Below are 23,747 nucleotides of genomic sequence, written 5' to 3'. Positions count from 1 at the left end.
TGTCTGTTCGTGCACTAACTTTCTAATATTCACACTTGGATTGCTCAGTAATGAATATGTTGTTGACAACTTTTACTGCATGATCCGTACTGAAAATGAATAGGGAAGGTAGTTATCAATCATTTGTCGGAACAACCAGAAATATTAGGTAACATTAGATTAGAATCATGGAAAAATAAAAGCGTTCATAAACGTTTAAAATTTTAATCGAGCGTAACATATCAATGCTTAGTATAAGATTCGATATTTGAGTATCCTTATGCGTACAAGATAAATACTGATTTAAAAGCCCTTCTTTCCAATAAGTTTTCCGTCAGATTAAAAATAAAAACGAGTAGATAACGACATTCGCTTCATGCAATAACGCCTAAGAAAGATAGGTTAACCAAAACACGATGTGAAACTCATGAGTCAAACGCTGAGAAAGATTTCTTTTCAGGCGGATTCCCCCCCCCCCCCCCGCCTTTTTGCTGCTTTATTCGTTTCCACTACGTAGTTATTTCATTTGAGAAGAAATAGATATTGGTATAATTGGCTGCTCACGTCGATGCATTTTTATTTCGGAATTAGCAATTCAATTATCAGCTGAATTAAACGTTTTTATTTTTAATGTTGTTGTTGTTCAAGATAGTACTGATAGATAGTTTTAGGTAACAGTTTTGCAGGATATACAGTGGCTCCCAAAAGTGTTCGTACACTTTGAAATTTTTTAGTAAAACCAAAATAACTCAAAACTGAATTCGAATATAAAGTCCAATATTTTTTCACATCATTCCTATGTCATTCTAAATATAATCCATTGGTTTTTTTCAAAATATTGACGGATCTTCTTTTTGAAATGGGTCAGAAAACGAAGAGACAGAGAAATAACACGCCACAAAAGTCATCGTACACGCAAATATTTTCGAATAAATTCATGATTAAAATTATCATATGCCGTTTTATTAATATTTTGCATTGTGTTGACCCTTATAAGTCATTTGGCTTTAATTTTTTGTTTATTTATTCCTTAATATATTGCTTATTACTGTAAAATGGCTGGTATTCGTAAAAAACCGCAAACGCCATTCAAAATTTTAATTTTTTTCCCACAGTAGTGGTAAATTGGTTTGAAATGTCTCTAAATTAGTTAATTTAATTGTTTGTGTAGTAAAGTGCTTGATAAAATGCTTTAAAGAAAGGAATCGGACCGAAAACAAGGTAAGGAAAGGTCAACCGGCAAAGTTGACAGAACGTGATCGTAGATTTAAAGTTAAAAAATTTATGAAAAATACACATTTGAGTACTGTAAAAGTTTCTGCAGAGTTAATTGAAACATTTTACATTTAATTTTCACCTAAAATTGTTCGCCAAGTTCTTTGATTAGCTGGATTAAATGGGACCTCTTCCCGCAGAAATTTTCTTGGTCGTGCGAAAAACAGAAAGCTTACGCTTTTCGTCCCAAAATCAATGATAAATAAGCTAAAAACAGTTTAGAATCATGTCTTACTTACAGATAAAAATTAATTCAACATTTTTGGTTAAATTGTTGTATAACTGTAAGTAGAAGAAAAAATAAGGAACTTAATCTTAAGAACTTAGTTGGATCAGTTAATCAGGATGGTGAAGGTGTTTTAGTGTGAGGGTGCATATCAGCATCAGGACTTGGTAGTTTGTAATTTTTTGATGAAATAATGAATCATGCTGTTCCTTTAAATATTTTAAAAACCAATTTTGAACTCTTAGCCAAAAATTTGGTTATTGGAAACAACTTTTTTTTATCAAGATAACGATAAGAAGCACACGGTTTTCAACGTTTGCGTCTAGTGCTTCGAAAATTGTCCTAAAGTTTAGAAAATACCCCCTCAACCTCCAGATTGTAACTTAATGTAACGTATTTAGAGATATCTGGAGGCTAGATTACGAAAATAGGGCTTTAAAACGAAAATAGAGCTAGAAATAGAAATACTCGAAGTGTGGTAGTACACTTACTCAGAAATTACGCTAAAAAAAGAAAGAAAAAGAATGAAATCTATTCCCAGACATTTAAAAGAAGTTATGAATACTGTATGATATTCTACTAATTAATAACTTAATCAAAAGTTAGATTATTCAATAATATATAGACATTTTATAAAGTGTACGAAGACTTTTGTGAGATAAAATTTCCGGCACTTTTCGGTTTTTGATTTTTAAAAAATTAAGTTTTAATATTTTTTAAAAACTTTTCATGCAGTTTTGTTAAAAATTGATCATAGATCTGATAAATAAATGCCTATTCCGAAATATTAATTCTAAAGAGTGATTTGGAGCCTATTTCGTTGAAAGACGTAGGTGTACGAAGACTTTTGGGAGCCACTGTAAATAGCAAGATATTAAATATTTAATAAGGTAAACGGAACAATAAGCAGTTGTCAACATACTTTAAACACTTTAAATATGTTCGTAAGCTCTAAGTGCTACAATATGATCAAATGCCTTTATTTACGCGAGATTTCGAAGATTAATCCACGAACATTTCAGTTTTGTACTTCATTCAATGTGAAAGCAAATTTCGTTGCAACTTCCTTCGTTCGCCATTTAAACTGAAGTTGTCGTTGGATGATAAGTCAGAGCGCATGCGCAATGAGTCGCTCTCCTATTGAATCACTTTTGTTAACGTCTTTCACCCACTGAGGAACCAAAAGCACCTTGACGACACTTCCTAGCCTCCGTTTCACCCCGCGGCACTGTTTTTTCACCCTAAGGTGAAATTCTTTAACCCTGTGGCACTCCTGGTTTTAACAGTGTAGGACCTCTCAAAAAAATTCGCATGCGATAAATTTTGCCAGATGATTCCGAAAATTTGGAGACAGTGTTACAATATTGCTTTTTTTTCTTCTCTTCAATGAATCCTAATGTTTTTTTCTCATTAGATGTGGGTACGTACGCATACATGCAATTAATTTTTTTTAAATTTATTTTTAATCATTCCGTAAACTTCGCAGTTTTATTCAGAAAAATGAAAATTTATCGTTCCCAAAAATTTATGTTCGTGGCGCTCCTGATCATAAAAGGTCTTTTCTTTTCTTCTTTTTTTTTTTTTTTTGAGGTACATGATTATGAACCCTTGATGAAAGAGTTTAAAAACAAAATATTTATTCATAGAAATAATCAAACGTATTTTATTAAAGATTCTTAAAACATATAAAGAGAGTTCTTTAAAACTTTCCATGCAGTAAATAAGAATATTAACTTTTATGATGTGCATTTCTCATACAATTAGTGGGCAGAAAAGAGTTGACTTTGTGAACTATAGGTACAAATGTTCATTCTGATGTTTAAGGTCGATATTAATCTTAAAACAGATTAAGTATAATAAACTCGATCATTTGTTCGACTTGTTTATAACTTTTCAGATAAATCACACCAATGTCAGTATAATAAACATTTTTTTTTTCAGTATGCGCAAATAAATTATATTTGTGGATTTTATATGAAACTATTTAGAAGTAATTAATCTGAGGAAAGAAATTCTGATTTCATAGTTTTACTAATAATACAATAGTTCGCCCTTTCCCGCATTGAATTGATCGATGTATCTAACATGGGCAAAGGTAGTCTTCATTGTTTAACGATGCAATTTATTGCTTAGAAAACGTTTAGAACAAGAAGGAAAAATAAAACAACGTACAAACCATTAATTTAAGTTGCAACTATATCAGTCTAATGCTTCATATAAAAAGGCATTTTGGCAATAAACGACTAAATGCTTTGGTTCAAATCAAATAGAGGATAATGTACGGTTCTTCTGATACAAATACTGTGGATTAAACTAGTGTCTAAACCATTCATAATGTATCAAGAAAATAACGAGAACTGTTCGAATTCAGTTCACTTTAACCTTAGGCTGTATTTTTGAAACATGAATAAAACGGCACTCACTTCTTCTGCAGGCTTTGTTATGAAAGGTACTTTTTCTTCCAGCGTTCCCAGTCCTTTGCAAGCCAAATCGTCAACGACTTGAACTGTTAACAGAGAAATATTTTTAATGATTCGTGGAGTAAAAGACAAAAAAAAAAAATAATAATAATAATAATAATAATAAATAAATAAATAAAATAATAAAAAGAAAAATTAATTTGAATTTTGACATCTTGAATTCAAATTATGTTTTTCGCAATCACGAGTGTGTGTATGTAGGCATGTGTGTTTGTGTTTGCGTGCTGGCATAAGTGTGTAGGTAGTTGTGTGTATGAATGTGTGTGTGGGGGGTATGTGTATGTGAGTGTAGGCATATGTGTTTGTGTCTGTGTGCAGGCATAAATGTGTGGGTAGTTGTGTGTATGTTTTTGTGTAGGTGTATGTGTGTGTGTTTGTGTGTGTATGTGCGAGTGTGTTTGTGTGTGTATGTGCGAGTGTGTGTGTGTGTGTAGTTGTGTATGTATGCGCGTGCGTGTAGGACATGTATGCAACCTGGAGACAGCTTTTGCTATAGGAGCAGCATCGTGAGGAGCCGGTCGACGGTGATAGTGCGGAGGGTGCTGGTGGGAAAATAAAATGATAGCACGCCAAAAATAGTCAAATGAAAGCAATAAGCAATCGTGATTGCTCAATAATAATAAAAATAAATAAATAAATAAATAATAAACACACACACAGCGTTTTTTTTTTTTTTTTTGAACCATTTATTATGCCATTTTCATGTAAAAGACAGTTTTTGAACTGTTTAAAGTTAGCACATTATTTTGAATAGCAATGATCATTTAATTGCTGCAAACTGAGGGGGAGGGGGGGGAACTGACATGGTTCTTGAAGCCTAAATGCAATGATTAAATTACACACAACATATATATATATATATATATATATATATCATGTAGAGTATTTTTACTGCACGTACATAAGTATTAACGCGTATAAATAATTGTACAGCGTTTCTTTTTTTCAAAAAAAAAAAAAAAAAAAGTTTCTATCTTTACTTATGATAGGTGGCGATTTCATTATACAACTGATATTGTGTATACATAAATAATGTATGTGTTTTCATCCCTCTCGTATTTCCTAACAGTGAATATTACTAAATTTTTCATATGCCCAAGAATAAAGTCGAAGTAAAAGATAAACCGCATCATGCTTTTGTAATGAGAATTTTTTGACATATTTTCCTATATATATAAATATATGCAACGGTAGTGTCACTACTGGGGAGTGAAAGGGGAGGTCCGCCCTGGGTTGACATCCATCGAGGGATGACACCGAAAGGGGATATAAGAGTTTGTGAAAAATAAAAATTCTTCTATTCTTAAACCATTCCAAAAATGTATCTTAGATTGTACTTAATGTATTAAATTTTATGGATTGTGTTCCATTTCTAAAATGGAGCACAATATTACGGGAAGGGGTTATCTACATATGCATCCAGGGCAAATTTTTTCATAGAATGCGCTCCTTAGTTATACAGTTTATACTTGTCTTTTAATGAAGATTTTCTTTACGCCATATAAATGAAAATTTGTTTTTGAAAATTGTATGAATTTCATCTTTACATAAAACTTATTAATTTAAGTATCTAGGTTCAATAACATGAATTGTTTTTGAAGAATTACTTACTTTGTTTCTCGAATTTCAGGACGACTGGCTTTGCTTGTTCAGCGACGAATGTTACAGACTTCTCCGCATTTGTCAATGTAAAATTGACAAGCTTATTTGACTCTTTCAAATGACTGTAGGTATTCGTTGCGTATCCCCAAGCGACATGGACAACAGGCAATTTCACAACTCTTTCGACAAAATGACTTTTAATACCAGGTTCTCCTTCGCCTCTGGCCATTTTTAGAAGTTATACCTTGATATATCTAAAGAAAAGAGAGAAAAACATTATTAATCTCCTTAACGGGGGAAAGTAAAAATATGTAAGGATTATAAAAAAAAGAAAAAGATAAAACCCCTAAAAAATATTTAAACAATTGAATTAGCATTAGAATTGAATTAGCCAAGTGAATACATGGAATTAAACTAATGCTAAGCTCATAATAAATAGGAATCGCCAAACATGAAACTTTGTGAATTGGTTTAGCTACAGGTCCGTATCTTAGGAAAGTGTGGGGTGAGGGGTCTGGGGGGTTTCAATCGCCCCCTGGCCTTGAAAAATTAATGTTTTTACACGTTAGTGGCGTGGTTTTTTGTTGTTCATTGATAAAATGTACATTGAGTACATTTTATCAATAATACATTTTATCACTAATACATGTACATGGAGCTCATTGATAAAATGTACATTGTAACTTTGCCCCCCCCCCCCCCCGGAAATATCGGAAATGACGGATCTATTTAGTAATCTAAATCATGAAAATGATTTTCTATTCTTGATTGCTTGATGAGATTACATTTAATTGTATTACTTAATCAAGACACACTGCAATCAAAATCTTTTGAAAAAAATAGGAAATTTAGCAACTTGATTAATAAATAAATTAATGTACTACACCATCAAAAACAGAACATCAATTAATTTGGATAAGAGATATTTTTCAGGATACAATTAAAAAATAAATATCGTAAAAATTTAAGAACAACCGGTAAAATTAAAACAAATTTCATCAAAAACATCCATGACTTAGGGGCGGGGAAATTTTTCACTGAAAAAATAAAAAATACATGTTGTAAATGTTTAAGAGCAAAAATATACTTAACAAACTCTCATGTTTAACTACGGATTTTATTTTAGTAATTATTTACTGAAATAATATTTTTAACTTTGGAATTTTTAGAGCAATATCATTTAGATTGGATTTTTAAACACCTCTCTATATCAAAAACTCACCTTCAAAAGACCCAAAATAATATCTTTTCAATAACTCGAGCTCTGAGGTTCCCAGGCGACCTTTTCTGCAAGCAATCTCTAATTAAATGTAATCTTGTTGCAAGTAAGACTGTATAAATATGCGGTAGTTCAATGTTTATCTCTGAGTTCAAAGTCCAGCGCTATCACCAATGGAGGCTTGTTAAAGCGATCGATCAATTTTCGGTATTAGATTGTTTGCTTCTTTTTTATTTCGGAAATGCTTTTTTTAAAGCTTCTTGCGTCCAAAATTATCTCACGACAGATTATTTTTTTCCAATCAGTTTAATAAAAGCAGCTATGACAGATGTGATTGTACGCTATTGTAGGGCGAATGTTGAGTCACTATGAAGTTATTTGAATTTATGTTCTTTTTGCTTTGCATGACAGGTGAAAAAATTTATGGTGATTTTAAGATATGGAGAGTTGTGGTTGACAATTTCATTCATTTAGCATAAAAGCTGAGGAAATTAAAATCTCTTTCCGATATTTGGTACAAGAGATGTAGAAAAAGGAAAAGTAGTAGTAAATCCTTAATTAATGTAAGTAATATAATTAGTTAATTATAAATTTCATACAAATCAAGCGACAAAAATGAATGAAAATAAAAAGAACAATTTTCGGTTTGAAAGTAAATGAAGTAATTGAAACTTTTATCCAAGTTAAGAAACAAAAATGAAGTGTATAATGTTAACAAATAAACACTGCGATACTTGTGAAATTTATCTGAATTTAATGGGGCATCAAGTTTTATGCATAAAAAATAAGTGTGGTAGTAAATAAGGTTATCCAGGAAAAGAAACTACCTCCTCTTCTCGGAAAAATCAATAAATAAAGGAAGTGCAGTAAAATTTACTGCACAAAATTTGTTTTATTTTGTGTAGTAAACTTTAATGCTAGCACAGTTTTAGTGTTAGCCCATGTGGTATAGCATAAAACTCAGGGGTGCCCCCCCCCCCAAGAGCAAGGGCGCACCCCTCTAAATCCACGAAGACCCCCCAAATCGGAAGCCCTCCCCTCCCCAAGCTCACACTTGTGATTATTTGTGATTGGTGAGTTAGTTATTTTCTGATTCACAGACTTACTCAATTTTTATAAACAAATATCACACATTTGTGTCATCGGAATAATCTATCCACAATATGTCCAGAGCTTGAAGCTTTACTGCAGTTTTGTTAATAAGAAGCTCAGGTTCGTTAAACAAATGAAAACAACTTTTTAATAAGTTTTCTTAGGTTCGTTAAAGAAATGAAAATGACTTTTTAGCAAGTTGTCCTTCGTTCGTTAAAGAAATGAAAACTTTTTAGTGTGTTGCTTTACGTTCGTTTAAAGAAATGAAAATCACTTTTCAATATGCCTCACATTCGTTAAAGAAATAAAGCAGCTTTACAATATGCTGTCTTACGTTCGTTTGAGAAATGAAAACAACTTTTTAACGTGTGTCAGGTCAGAGAAGGGATTTCCTTTTTTGCACTGAAAGAACACATTAAATTTGACGATGGGACTAAAGGCTAAATAAGCAGAACCTTAGCTCAATGTTCATTTTACTATTTTCAATTAACATCGTAAAACATTAATCTACATTATACAAATGTAATAAAAATAACGTATTATAGCAATTATGGGCGCAAATGTTGTATTGAACCTATTAATGTAACAGTTGTGCAAATAGTAGTAGATGACTGAAGAGGGCCCTTTAAAATCTTCAGAAAACCACATGCGTCTTCAGAGCAGGTTGCTTAACAGCAGGCTTAACATCCTTGCTCTAGGCTTTAAACTAAGGACGGACTAAACAAGGATTAGACTAAGTGTGATATATCGAAATAACGGAACTTAGTTTCAAGAAATTTAATTGAAGTGGGTTAAAGTTCGAAGTTTTTTACTTAATGAACCAAATTTGGAAACAGAAATATTTTTTAAAAAAATATAGGTGTGAATGTCAGACTAAAAGAAATCAAGAGGAGAAATTACTATGAAGCAATTTGAATTACGAAATAGATAACGAAGGAAATACCATTTGAAGTAGAGTATCAGTTCACATTGTGAAAACACTCAATTAAATGTGCCCTCCAGTCTTGCATTTAATCAAATTGAATGCATTAATTTTTGGCACAGGACTTGAAACTAATTCTAAACACTACTGAATAATCTCTAAACAAGGTAATTAAGTCAACTGCACGTGCTGCGAGTGTTTCTCACGATAAACATACCGCATTAAAAAGAAAGAAAAAAAAAGAGCTTCCGTGCCCTAAAAACTTGTAGATACATTGTTTACGGTTGCTCACGCCGTGACCTGTAAATCATTTTCATTGCTTCACTTGAAGAAGATTCGAGTGTTTTGGAATGTTAACTCTAAATCATTTTCATGACAGTAAAACCTGTTTAATGCAAATTAGAGAAGAACCGAATATTCGGTTGATATTCGGTATACCGTCTATTCTGCAGACAAACCGAATACCGAACCCTTTAATATTCGACAAGCGAATAGTAAACATATTTTTTAATCACATATTTTTTTTACAATAAATGAAAGTTATAGTATAGTACCGGTTGTACAAAATTACTACAAACTGTTACTAATACCATCTCATTTTAGCCTTACTGTTCTAACTTATCTAGGTATGAAACAGTAAACGTAAAAAAACCTCACTGTATTAAGTGTCATAAATATTTTAAATCAATTAACTACTGTTTTTAACAAAATGTGCAACTAAGAAAAAGCAGTTATCATCATTTCGCAAATATTTCAAATGGTGATTAATAATAAATAAAGGAAACACTTAGATATTAAATTTGCTATATTTCAATTTCTGAAGTTTTCCTCGCATGAAATATTAAATAGGGTAACAACCCCAGTAATTGACACTTTAAGAGTTTGTCCTTATACTTACCTCTGTTTTTATTACTTAGAAAAAAATTATTCACTTGAAATATTTTTGTATTAAAGAATGCACATCTGTGTATCTATTTAGAGCACTAAAACCAAAAATATTTTAAATTGATACTTTTATAAAAATTTTTTTTTTTAAAGTTACCAAAATCAAAAGTAATTGGCACCCGATACCCCAGTGTATGACACCTTGTGATCCAGTAATTGGCACATGTTAATAGAACTGGGAAATCAATTTATTTTTCACTTTTAGATTGCTTACAAATTTTATCATCATAAGAAACATAATTAATGTTAATTTAAAGTAGGTAATTTTACAGAAAAAGATGTTAAATCGCATATCTTGACATTGAAAAAGTATTTTAGAGAAATAAAATAAAATTTGGAGTGTTGCACAGAAAAAAATATCGAGATTATTGCTATTTCATATTCGGTATGCAGTTTCGATTTTGCGTATTACCAGGGGCGTAGCTAAGGGGGGGTTTTGGGGACAAAAACCCCCCCCCCCGAAAAGTTAGTCTCAAAAAAAAAGAGAAAAAGAAGAGAGAAGAAAAAGAAAAAAAAGAAGAAAAGGAAAAAATTCCAAGCGATTATATATATATATATATATATATATATATATATATATATATATATATATATATATATATATATATATATATATATATATATATATAATATATATATATATATATATATATATATATATATATATATATATATATATATATATATATATATATATATAAAAGAAGTAACCCTCCCCCCCCCCGAAAGTCGGGTCTAGCTACGCCACTGCGTATTACCTATAGCTGTTTCTACAGAAAAGGAACATTAGGGCATAGATTCTGAGGGACTATAAAAAATGAACCAATTCTCTACCGTCACAATATCCGACTGATGGCCAAACATTTGTTTTTTATTGTTTCTCTTAAAAATTTAACAGTATATTCTGTAGGATTCAAATCAATAGTAGAACCCATCATAGGCGGATTTAGGACTGAGTTACTGGGGGGGGGGGGGGGGGCAGGATTTTTTTTAGCAACATTTTTATTGAACTCCCATGTTTTTGTCTGTTTCCTGTGATGCATAAGTTCATGCTTTACTTTTTTGTGTGTCGTTTTCATTAATGTGTGTTTTCATGCTGTCCTTTTTGAATTGACCTTAAGAGAGGGAGCTGGTATAAAGAGAGTGACGCAGGGCTCCCTTTTAAGTGGGAAATAGAATATCTCCCATTTTAGGAGGCCGGGGGTTTCTCCCCCGGAGGAAATTTTGTAAAATAGATATAAAATTCTGCATTTTGAAGCCTTATAAAGGTTAATTGGATAGACATAGAAATTGATAAATAGATTATACAGTTGTACAGTATTGTTCAAACTTTGTAAGAAACAGCCATTTTAAGTTTGAAAGAAAAAATAAACTATAGATTTCTCATTACAACCTTTTTTTAATTATAAGTAGTGCAGAAAACGAAAAGGAATAGAAAAAGTGTATTTTTTTTTCCTGGCTAAACAGATTAACAATATGCAGTAGCAGTAATTGGAACCCACTTTGCTTAGGATTTTCAAAGACTTATCTAATTATTTTCAAGGACTCTAGAACAATTAAAATTGTTTAACGCACTTTATTTGTACTTTCCAGTCTCTGATATTTTAGTACTTGATTGTAAATTTTTACAGTCCTGTTCTAACTTTGTGAGAAATAGCTATTTTAAATTTAAAAGAAAAAAGAAACCATAGATTTCTCATGACAACAACTTTTCTTCAGTTGAAAGTGGGGCATAAAACGAAAAGAAATAGAAGTAGTGTGTATTTTTTTCTGTGCTAAACAAATAGACAATATGCAGAAGAAGTAAGATAAAAGCAATCAATACAAAAGAATTTCCAAAATACTGCATTCAGGATTGAATAAATAACAAGATATGAAACATGTGAGTCACAAGAATTTATTTCAAATAATATGTTACAAACGTGAGAACCATGATTTTTACATTTTTAATACAGGATGTGGCAAGGAGCTGAATTAGACATATTTTGGCATTCTTCCCCCTCTACCATTTGTTAGAAATTTTAAAATTTGAGGTTTGTAGCCACACGTTTCCAAATATTCAAGGTTTTCAAGCATTTAAATATGAAATTAGTTTTTTCAAGCCATTTCCATTTTTTAAGGAACGAATCATGATTTTTTTTTTTAAGAGTTAGGGACCCACTTCAAAGCAGGGGCCCTAAGCAATAGCTTGTTTATCTTATAGGCAAATTCGGCCCTGTTTGTAATTCACTCTTGCCTGCAAATTTTTGCTTGATTTTTTGTAATTTTTACGAAAATTCGTCAGTTTTTACAGTTAAAGGATTTTTACGATTATTTCTTAAAAGGTCAATTAATCTACTCCAGTGACTGCTGTACTATATGTATTTAATGTTCGTTCTCTTTTTCCCTTTTCTTTTCTCCCATCAGAAAAGGACATTCGCTTTTCTCTCCATTTTCATTGAACTATTCAAAAAAGAAAAAGTCATGATTTTTTTGTTTTAAGATTCCGGAAGATATGTTGTTACTATATAAAGTTCTCCCAAAACTTGGGGAATTGCCCCCTATGCCCCCCCTCCTATAAATCCACCCATGCCCTTCTGAACTATTCAAAAAAGAAAAAATCATATATATATTTTTAAATTTTTGGAAGATGTGTTGTTACTACATAAAGTCCTTCCAAAACTGGGGGGGGGGGGGCATCGCGCTCCTCTGCCCTTCCCCCATAAATCCGCCCATGGAATTCATATAATATTGTTGCTGCAAAAGTATCAGAAATCAAACCAGTAACATATTGCACAACACATTAATGTTTATAGGCACAGGTGCCAATTACTGGAGACTAGCAAAACTGAAGCACCACTAAATGGCATCCATCATTATTTCGAAAATCCAAAAAAGGACAAAAAATATAATTCTATCCACTCAAAGTAACACCTTTCAACTAAACAAAACTTTTGATAACGAAAGTTTAAAATATATTTTAAGTCAGATTTTAATGGATTGACGTGCATGCTTCCCTTAAGCCAGAGAAGAAGCTTTTGCAACAAAAATGGCTAATTTGACACAAGCCCCAATTGTTTCTCTTTCCTATGCACTGCTACCCTTTAGTAACGCGAATTGAAGTTATAATCTTTAAAGTAAATGTACATTAATTTGGTATACAGCATTCTACTTTTAAAACTTTGGGTACAAATCTTATTTTAGGACATTTTTGTTGGAAATGCCAATCACTGGCGACCTGCCAATTACTACTATTATTCGAAAACAAAATTATTAAACTAATCATTGCAATCCAAGAATAATAAAAGTAAATTACGGTGTAGATGTTCTACAAGATTCCTTACTTATAAATTATAATATAACATGTTACCATGATTATCAGTTATCAATTCATACATCAGGAAATAAATAAATTATCAATTTATGCAGAGTTGCAGGTAAAAGTAAATCACATTAACCATATACCACAGTAATTTGCTTTTGCTTTTGGAATAATGTGTTGTATTTATTTATTTTTCTCAATGATAGTTATGAAGTAATGTAAGTACTTTTAGAATGTTAGGTGGAAATACATTTACATTTCACAAAAAATAGAGAAACATTTTTTATTGTATATTGAAAAAATAATAATAAACTGCAAATATTTTTTTAGTGGGGTGCATGCACTACATGATTATAAGAAGTATAAAGAGCACATACAAATGTATATTTTCACGAAAATAAAGCTATCAGTGATTTCGCGTTTTGAATATTTTGTGAATTTACTATTAACAGAATCAAAATTTGAATATAATATACAAAGTTGAAACATTTCGCGAGTCTTAAATTTTCTCTATTACGACGGGCTCGTGAAAATAAGTGCTTTTCAGTATTTAAATTCACCTTGGATAAATCACTTAAATGGAGGGGGCGGCAGATTTCAAATTTGTCTAGGGGCGACATGAAGCAAAATTCGGCCCTGGGTAGACAGCATATACACCAGATTTATATTATTGCGTTTTGAATTGATGTCATGACGCTATTTAAGTCTTAAAATATTCCAAAGATTACAAATCGTGTTATCATTAGTTTCACCTTGAAATTCTCTTCCTGAACCGTTCCAATATCAAGATCTCGATAAAAATTGAGCTAACACTTTTATGTAAAAACAAAATAGGTTAAATGGAATACAGACAGATGAGGATCGTCTCTGTGATTACGTGATTTTCAGTTAATAATAGATTTAAAAACGCTGTTGCTATAGCAACTGGATATACAGGGAAACCTCTCTGAGCGGCCACCCCTGCCTTCCGTAAAATTTCGGTCGTTCAGAGGGGGTTCCCGCTTTAAAGGGTTTTCGTAGCAGCTGACAATAATACCTATAATACATGATCTAAGCAAGTCTAACACATAAAATGAAGTTTGAGACCTTTGTAAAGGGGAAAATTATTGTTTTACATTTTTTGAAAAAATGATACAATTTATCACTTAAGTTTTTCTACTTCTCCAACAATTGTTTTCAAATTAGTTTCTCAATTCAAAATGTATTTCTCTAACCAATTTATTTGTTATTCAATCTGAATTTTCGATGACTTTATCTACTATCCCCAAAATCACTTCAGTTGAGAATTGAGTTTAATGACAATTACAAAACGTATTAATGAATTGATCGTCAAAGGCTGAAGTAGTGCCAGAAAGGCATACAACTGTTTTTGTTCAAAATACATTAATAATGCACACAGCGAACTGATTAGTTAAATGAAACCAATACCAAATAAATATTGGATTGGATTAGAAAACGTTTATTTTCGCTGACTCGTAAATCAGAAGACTTTTCTCTCCTCTCTCCTTCCTCCAGTCGGCACTTAAATCATCAAACCACCCCATAGCTGTTCTCTCCTGGAAATAACTCGAAATCGTACTCTATTAATTCTCCCGCCGATTTTCCGTACTCATATTGCTCAAAATTTCAATATGTTATTCGCGATTTACAAAAATGATCTTCGACAGTGTTGTTTGCAACCCAGATTACACATCCACACTGACCAGCTAACAAAATAAGCCTAAGTGACAGTTTTACTCCGAAGCTATCGAAATTCGTTAACAACCAATAAGATCTTGAACTGAAGTCCTTAGTCACAGTAAGCCTCCTTGAACTGACAAAACTTAGAAACAAAAAGTGAATAAAATTTCCTTAAAAATGGGAGGGGGGGGGGGACGCATCAGCTCGGCGGCCGCTCAGAAGGGTTGGGTGGTCGTTGCTAGGTGTGTTTAAAATTTGGCAAGTTAAAAGGGGCGGCCGCTTGAGACTGGTGACTGTTCGAAGAAGTTTTACTGCATATGTTTTAAATAATACTCTTAACTATAAGCTGAAAGTTAAAATTTTGTTTCTTCACACTCTTTAATCTTGCTCTGATCACCAAAAAAAAAAAAAAGCAGTACTAAATTTCAGTTCATTTGTACAGTTTCTAGGGATGCCTCAAGCACCTTCAAGTTGGAACAATACTTCAAATGACAAAAGAACCAAACTCATTACAATAATAATAGCAATGAATAACGATTTTAAAATTTTTTTCAACGATTTTTAGTTCAATTTCTTTTTTAGCGTAAATTGTACCATAATTGTTTCACTATGATTTTAACATGGTTGTGAACTTAAGATGTAGCATGGATTTCTCATATTCTCTTTCTGTTAATTGATCAATTTATACCCGAACAAAAAATCAACTTATAATGCTTTAATAACTTCCTCTGATAGAAATCAAGCTAAATTGTACACTCGAGATAGCAAAATGCACATCCTTTTTAATGAGTTTTTCTCCCTCTCAGAGAAGCAAAATTGATCCTGCAGCCTTCACCGAGTAAAGCTCGAGTACATAAGCTACTTTTGACATCCACTTAGCATGACTTACAGCTCCTGCCATAAAAAGGGATACCCCGTTCTTGAGATTGACACTAGGGTTTCCAATCTCGCACCGAATTCGATCCAGCGGGTTTTCAGGATTGTAAGAAGGCAATCCAACCGGGATCCCGCGGAATTGACTTTTTTTTCTTCTAAAAGTTTAGTTTTGATGTCAAATCAAAAAAGTTGGGCTTCTTAAGATGACTCGCTTTTGTTACTAGATTTAGTAGTTTTCTCGAATTCCGTACAGTAGTTGTTGAGTATTACAAAGTTACATACAAATTAGCAACTATCGTTTGGAACGCCTTAACCCTTTGGGGCGCACTACCCTTTAAAATTGGAATTTCCACAAAAAAATTTATTGGCAGTCTACTTAGGCCCTAAGAAGTGCAAAAATAAAATTTGGTTAAGATTGCACTTGCCGTTTTGATTTTATAGGTGTTACACCTACGGTAACACTGCGCCAATAGAGCTGTAACGTGCGTGCAGCAAAGCGGGTAAATAAGCAGTAAATTTTAGAATAAATAGAAAAATCACAAGTTTACGCCTGTGTACTATATTTAGCATAACCCAGGGTGCACCACGATGAGGATAGGGTCAATTGAATGGAAAAAATCTCCTGCAACAGTGCAATATTGCGGTTTTCTCAGGTAAATCTCAAAACTTTTCAATAGGCCCACTATAAGAGAAATCAGGCAGTCTTTTGGATTCTTTGTTATGTAATCCAAGTGGGTGCTTGGGGCTGCTTAGAGAGATCTAGTTGAGCAAGATCAAAGAAATCATCATCATCATTGTCCACAAATTGCATCCAACATCATTGCATCCAAAATGCTTGGCGCCTCTCTGCACCATTGCAAAAGAATTAGTAATTACTAAAAAATTCCAGAATAAAATTTATTTATAAAAGAATTAGCTGTAAAATGTTAATCCTACAGATAATATCAAAAGAATTCAATAAAATGAGTGATCAAAACGCAAAAGAGAGAAGAGCAAAAGAATCACGTAGCTCTAAGTAAAGATGACTTGAGCTAATAATAAAATCCCTTGCTAAAACCTCCAAACAAAATACCTGACACCCATAGCATGTTTGAAACACTTGAAATAAAATAGGCCAGCCCTGCTTTTCCCTATAAATTGACCTCTTTCACCCCCCAAGAAGAGTAACAGAAAATGTAAACACAGATGTTCGTCCCTGAACGCAGAGTTGAAAAGCGTTATTTGAAAGCTCTAATGGCGCAGTGTGACCGCTGGTGTGACACCTAGTATTCTTCAGTGGTTATGAGTTTGTTTCTGATTTAAAAGTTATAAATATGTATACAATAAATACTTTAGGGTATAGCAAACGAAAAAACATCGGAATTATTTTTGTAGATTTTTTTTTATATCGGGAAAAAAATTATCCAACTTTTTTTTGAAAAGCGACGACTTAAAATAAAATGACATAGTTAATTATTTTTAATCATTTTCGGTAGTGGTGCCATCTAGGGTTATAAAAAAGAGTTAAAAGAACACTTTAATCTAATTTTTATGCTCTTATTGATTAATTCCAGGGCTTGAGAAGTGGTTAAATTTAGGTGTTACACCTACGGTAACACTGAAACGCAAAGGGTTAAAAAAGTATACAATGCGTATAGGCTGCGAAGCGGTTTTTGCACGAAAAATAATGCGCTTGATGGAAACCGGTGGTGTGGCTTCACTGTAGTTAGTTTTACTGAGATTAAATAATTGTGGACATTTAGCAAAAGATCACCACAAATTTCATCAACTTGGAAATACATTTTTCTTTTCTTTTGGGATCATGCTTGAGTTTTGCTCAAGAACTGCAAATTTCAGACAAAAATGATGTCCATTTGATTTGTGTATTGTGTATCCAATTTAACTAGCATTGAGTTGTTGTTTCATGAACGTTGGCCATTTGATTCATTACAGCACAGGTGAACGCTGCTTGGTTTCCCAAGTCATAGGCTCAGTAAAGGTTTTTGGAAAATTTCGCTAAATTTACCTCTCACTTTAAAGATACATTCAAAAACTTCAACAGCTTGATTGCACTGCCAGGCGGTGAGACTCATCCAAATTTCTCTTTTAGAGTCGAACCGGATATTGCAGATTGCACAGCTAATTCATCCAACATAATTTTCAAGGTACCATCCATATTTATAATATCACTTCATGGTGGCAAAGACATCGACAGGCATTTTCTACAGGTAAGTGAGCCTAAATAGTATCGGGGTTTACATTAATTTCTTCTTGGGGGAAAAATATTGCGTACTTTTAGGAAATTAAAGGCTTTGAGTGCATTCTTTAAACTTGCAGAAGTGTTCCAACATTGCATTCATGCTACTCCAGCGAATTTTGCAATAACTTCTTGGGTTTCAAATTTTAGTGATGGTTTTCGAAAATTTTAAGATTTTTACTCATTTTCTAAATTACTGAACACATGAAAACTAGAACTTTGATTGAGAATACCAATTCATCCTCAGAAAAATTACTCTTTTTTTGTTGTGCTCTTAAATAGTAAATCCACCTTTCATCATATGAGAAACAAAGTTTCTCTTGCTTTTTGAATAAATATGAGGAAGGTGCTTCAAACTTCTAAGATGCTTGTGAAAATATTCGTTTTATGAGCGGCAAAAGTTTGAAAACGTTTGCATGGCAAATATTTGCGGGATTGAAAATTTTGTGAGATTTCGCTCTCAATCCCACTGGCTGAATCCGCTAAATGACCTTAATTGACACCAAGAAAGAACATTGTTAATTCCAACAAATCTCGGTAATCATCTCGCTGTTGGTTCCAAGCACAAAAATATGGCTCAATAAAATAAATATGTTTGAGCGCACCACCGGGTACTTCATTACTACTTTTGATGCAAATGTGTTTTCAGAATTTCGTCCTGGTTTCTATCAATTGCTTGAAAAGCACCATAAAGTGCAGCTAGTCGAAGAAGTGCCTCGAAAATAACTCAGAATCATGGTCGTAACACATTCAACTGCTTGAATTTTGTCAGCTTCTGCCCCACTTTTCTTCTGCTTGGTTTCCCAAAGATGTTGAGATTTTAGGGAGTTCTGACAATTACTACTCCTTGATTTGAAGAGTAATTATTATTGCCAGTCTATCGATCTTTCTAAACCCCACGAGTGCTGAGATCTATTTTCCGTTCCAGTTCAGCACCTATTCTTCGTAGTTGAATTAGTGCTGAATATCTGTGTTCTAGCTTCTCTACATTTTTTAAGAAGGCTTTGAAGAGAAGTTAGATTTACGACCAGGTCCTCAGAATCAAACCAAAATGCTTCTTCAGTAACCATTAATATATTAACTTCACTGATTTTAGTCATTTTACACCATCAAAAGCTTCAGAGAGACAAAAATAAAATATACTGCAATGTACACCGCGTTTTTAGAAATCTCACTGCTTGTTAGTACAGTAAAACCTGTGAAGTTGACCATCTGTTAAAGTTGACCGCTTTTTTCAGGCACGAAATTAGTTCTTATCATATAAATCATTCTCTGTAAGTTGACCACTAAAGTAGTGCACCGCGTGTGGTCAACTTACACAGGTTTCACTGTATCTGCTTCTCGACAACAGAAAGGTTGCCATTGATCGAAACAGCTTAGTCTCATCAGTCTCATTAGTCAGGAGTAGCCACAACGCTGAAGGCAAAAAAAAAAAAAAAAAAACTCATTTGTAAGTTGAGTATATCTTCTTTACTGGTAGCTGAAAATGTTTCAGCATGTTCATTCAGATTGCCAGGGCTGTCGATGCAGATGGGCAATTACCGTCTAAGATTTTAGAAACATAATTTATTTTGACATTTGCGTGTGGATTTTGTTGTTTTATCCCTAGAACATGTATTGAAAAATTTCCCTTTGTCCCCCCCCCCTAAAAAAAAGAACTTTGACATCATGAGGATACTGATTGTTTAGTTTCTCGTCGCGTGTATGATTTGTTCCAAGCTACATTTTTGTATTAACCAATCATTTTTCTTCCTTGCGCAGATACCCATAAAGCTTTTTCTACTCAAAAGCGAGCAATGATGAAATAAGTGCGGGAAAAAAAAAAAAAAACTAATACTACTAACAATAATTCGTAGTATTTATCAGTTAAAGAAAAAAGATTTTTATAAACAGAATTGTTCTCATTAATTTGTAATAAAATTGGAAAGTTTCAGTTTTACTTGTTAGTATTATTTAGCAGCTGGAGAAAAATAAAAGTTACCTAATTTTTCATAGATTTATTTTGCATTTTAACTAAATATTTGAGGCACTTCACCCTTTCTTTTCATTACTGTAAAAATAATGGATTTTATCAACTTTTGATTTTGTTTTAGCTTAACGAAACATTTTTAATATTAATTTATAAGCACGAACCTTAAATTAAGTCCTCGATTACTGGGCCAAAAATTGTTAATGTTTGCTACGTAATAGACCATGGGATGGCACGTGTAAACAATTTTTTCATTTCTTTCTTTTTCAGAAAATATTATAAATTTCTCGGGACAAAAATGTCCCTCTGGTTGAACAGTTTTTTCTTTGTGTGAATAGTCTTTTTTTGTGTCATGGAATTCTTTGAGATTTTTTAAAAAAGTATTTCATTACTTTATCGTATTTTTAAAAAATGTCTTCAACTGTACACATGTGCCTTATAGGGCGGCACATCTGAACATTCCTAGGGCACATATGAACACGAGTACGCATTATATTTAAAGGAAAACTCTATTAAAGGAAATTAAATCGAAGGATTTGTAACCTATATTTACTGTGCAGTAATTGTACCATAGGGAAAATATTTTTTCCCAAATATACACATGCTTACTGTCAAATTTTAAAGTTTCGAACCTTGTTCTAATTACTGAATAGACACGAAAAAACTTAAAAGACTACATATTTCAAAAAAAAAAAAAAATTATTATGTAAAGATTATTCTGATTAAGTATTGCTTTTAAGCTTCATACAAAGCATGATAACGTATTTAAAAAAGTTTTTTACCTTCAGTTTTTAACTAAATGAAAATATTGTGTGTTTTTATTTCCTGTAAGTATTAAATAACACTTAATTGTAGACCCTTTATTTCTAACAAAAGAATTAAAAACTAAAATTAATAAAAATAAATTAGTAAATATTTAATAGTAATAATAATAAATAACAATAAAGTTACTGATCATAGAAAAATAATAATTATAGATATTTATACATTTTTTAACACTTATAGTATGCTACACTAATAGTAATATTACGGAGGATGTATCTGAACTATTCCGCATGTGCTCCTATGTTGTGTTCGCAAGTTAGGGACAACTTTCAAAAAAAAAAAAAAAGGGGGGGGGGGGTTCATTTTACTAAAAAAATTTAAACATTGTCATACATTTATTTTAGTGTTCATTAATGGTTTGCAAAAAAAAGTTTTGCTTAATAGTTCGTTTAACATATATCTTCAAGAGAAAAAGACAGTGATAAAATTACAGACACAACACCTGCTAAAACAAAAAAGTTGTCACCACAGAAACATAAAATGATTCATTGCTCTAAAAATTTGGTAAAGAAGTAGGGCTGGTACTACCATTACTTGAGATTTTTTCAAGATTTTTTCCTCCAAGTTATCATAGTAAAGCATGCCATATTCACATGTGCGCCCCCTTTCCTCTAAATGCAATATGCATTCATTAAAAAACACCGATGTCTCACACAGTTGATGTTTTTGGACAATGTATAACTATTTTATCGATGTTACAGTACCGAACACCGATGCCATGAAATACAAATGTTAGCTGTCTATGCTATATTTTTAATTTTAAGTACGAAATTTTGGAGGAAAATAAACCACACGCTATTCGTATCTCTCTCTCTCTCTTTCCCTCTTAAAAAAAAAGAAAAGAAAAGAAAGGAAAAAAAGGGGAAAGAAAGAAACAGAAAAAAAGTTCCAGCAGAAGTAAATATTATTATTATTATTATTATTTTTATTTTTTTATGCAATATAGTTAAATAAATGGCTTTAAACTTTCATAATACTGCATGCAGAATAAAACATCTTGTGAAAACGGTCCCATTATTTTAACATTTTAATACTGACTAGCTTTCTTAGTGTAAATAGACTCTGAAGTAATATTTGTGATATATTAATAACAAAATATAATGTTCAAATTCCACTGTTTTCCTAAGATCCGTATATGACTATTTGTCAACCAGCTTAGCTGAAATAAAGAAAACTATTTATAAAATCTATAAAGAAAACTCTGATTTCATAATGAAATACTTTAAATTCCCCATTTTATTTATTACTTACGCGACTTTATTACAAACAATTGACATATTATGCAAGAGTTACACTGCTAAAGAAACATTGAAAATTTCGGTACCTGATAAGTAGCTTGCTTGAGCTCTAACTACTTTAAAAATCCTTATAGTTAGCTTCTCCAAAAATCTAAAACGGGAAAAAAATATTTGTATAAAATCAGCAAACACAACAAATTCTTATCAACCAATCAGCGAGCAAGTGCCATTATCTCATGCTGAGTCGTAACCCAATTGGTAGAGACGGATATTAAGCACCTTTCGAAATTAATGAGTTTTCGAAATTCAAAGAAATATAAAAATAGCGAAAAGGATATCATACTTTTTTATTTACATTACTTTTTTTTCCTTTAAATATTTGTAAAAGCCGCATTCTTTCGTTATCTACTGCGTTTCCAAAAATAGAGATTTTTCGAAACAAAATATATGTTTTGTATTTTGTCCTCAAGATAAAATTCAAATTATTGTAGAACACACTTCGATGAAGCACGAAGGGTTTATTTATTTTTCGAAATACTTCCAAACAAAGTTTTTCTATTTTCAGCTAGCCTCTTTCCTACGACCAATGCCTTTTTTTTTTTTCGGATGATAACATTGTTGCGATCATTCTGTTTGGTCGAAAGAAAATTCGAACTCCGTTTTCTAGAGTTGTTGGAATTTATATGAAGTTCAGAATAACGCATCGGTTATGCAAAACAACAAAGAAAAGTTAATTGAGGCTAGGGCTGTAAAATTAGTAGCAAAGAAATTAGTTTTGAAGCATTGATACCAATCATACATTGGCCAGAAAACATAGTTTTTTTTTTTTTTTTTTTTGGCGCATCAACACACATGCATCTTAATCCTTAGCATGTATGTTGACAAATTGATCGGAGATACAATTTCTGTGCGTCACTTAATGTAAAACTTTACAGTTCGCTAAACAACATCAAAAAAGTCTTTAAAATTTTGTTTTCAAATTGCATGACAGACTAACTAACCAAATATCAATATGAACTAATCGTTTTTGAACTAAAATTTCTTCCAAAAGCTCCCCCCCCCCCCGTCAGTACGAAGGGGGAAAATTTTCAAGCCTTGTCATAAGAGTATGCATGCATACACAAACGAAGGATCTGAAGGTCCTCTGTGGAAATCTCGCGAAATTGAAGGAGGTCTGAAAAACGCAGCGTCAGATTACCTTTTGAGAAGTAAATAAAAAGTTGTGCAGTTAAAAAAGCTCTATGTTCTGCGTTGTTAACATACTGCATTATATCTAGCTAATTAAATGTTTAGTTTTTCATCTTCTTACTTTAATTCAGAGCATTTTAAAGGGGAAATGTAAACAGTAAAAAAAAATAGTGCCTAATTGTTTTTGCAAACATAATTGCTATGCAAACAACGCATGGCTAGCAAAAGCGCGGAATTATAAATTTACTTTTGATTACATAGCATATTTATTGGTGAATTTCCAAGTTGAATTATTTGAGCTTCAAGGCTAATTTTATTAAAAACTTATCCTAGTATACAAATACATATCGAAATATTATTCATATTATTCTACAAAGTTTTAAAATGATCTACACAACGCCAAACGCACAACCTCCGGTCATTGCCGGATCTACGATTTTTCCGAGGCGGAGAAAATCTTGAAACTGCCAACCCTACCCATATTTCTTCAAGATTTTATATCATGTTTCAACAAAAAAAACCACCGAAATAGAGTAAACTTACCGCCCGGCAAAGGGCCCCTCTTTGCTCCTCCCCAAGATCCGACACTGCCTTTGGAACGGTCTTAAACTATATTTCATACTACTGATACGAGTGTTGATATTTGGTGAGTGCGACAGTTTATGACAAGGAAGAGGGAAGGGGTAACAGGAAT

General features: G+C 32.2%; 1 protein-coding gene across 4 annotated transcripts in view; it reads right to left on the bottom strand.

Annotated features, from left to right (window-relative positions):
• The window catches only part of LOC129230736 (perilipin-3-like), a 95,042-nt gene that overhangs the window by 39,536 nt on the left and 31,759 nt on the right, over positions 1-23,747 (bottom strand). For 2 of the 4 annotated variants that reach the window (XM_054865186.1, XM_054865162.1), the window contains 3 exons: positions 21,952-22,016; positions 5,572-5,816; positions 3,904-3,986 (listed from right to left, as the gene is read on the bottom strand). In XM_054865186.1, the coding sequence (XP_054721161.1) occupies positions 3,904-3,986; positions 5,572-5,791 (303 nt within the window). In that variant the 5' untranslated portion in view covers positions 5,792-5,816; positions 21,952-22,016. Of the gene's footprint in view, positions 1-3,903; positions 3,987-5,571; positions 5,817-6,784; positions 6,889-21,951; positions 22,017-23,596; positions 23,649-23,747 lie in introns of those variants that run through there. The other 2 variants (XM_054865177.1, XM_054865168.1) reach the window with 2 other exon arrangements.

This window comes from Uloborus diversus, chromosome 1 (genome assembly GCF_026930045.1).
Source record: "Uloborus diversus isolate 005 chromosome 1, Udiv.v.3.1, whole genome shotgun sequence".
NCBI lineage: Eukaryota > Metazoa > Arthropoda > Arachnida > Araneae > Uloboridae > Uloborus > Uloborus diversus.
The sequence above is the reverse complement of the archived record's forward strand: the minus strand, read 5'-3'. Positions and strand labels throughout refer to the sequence as shown.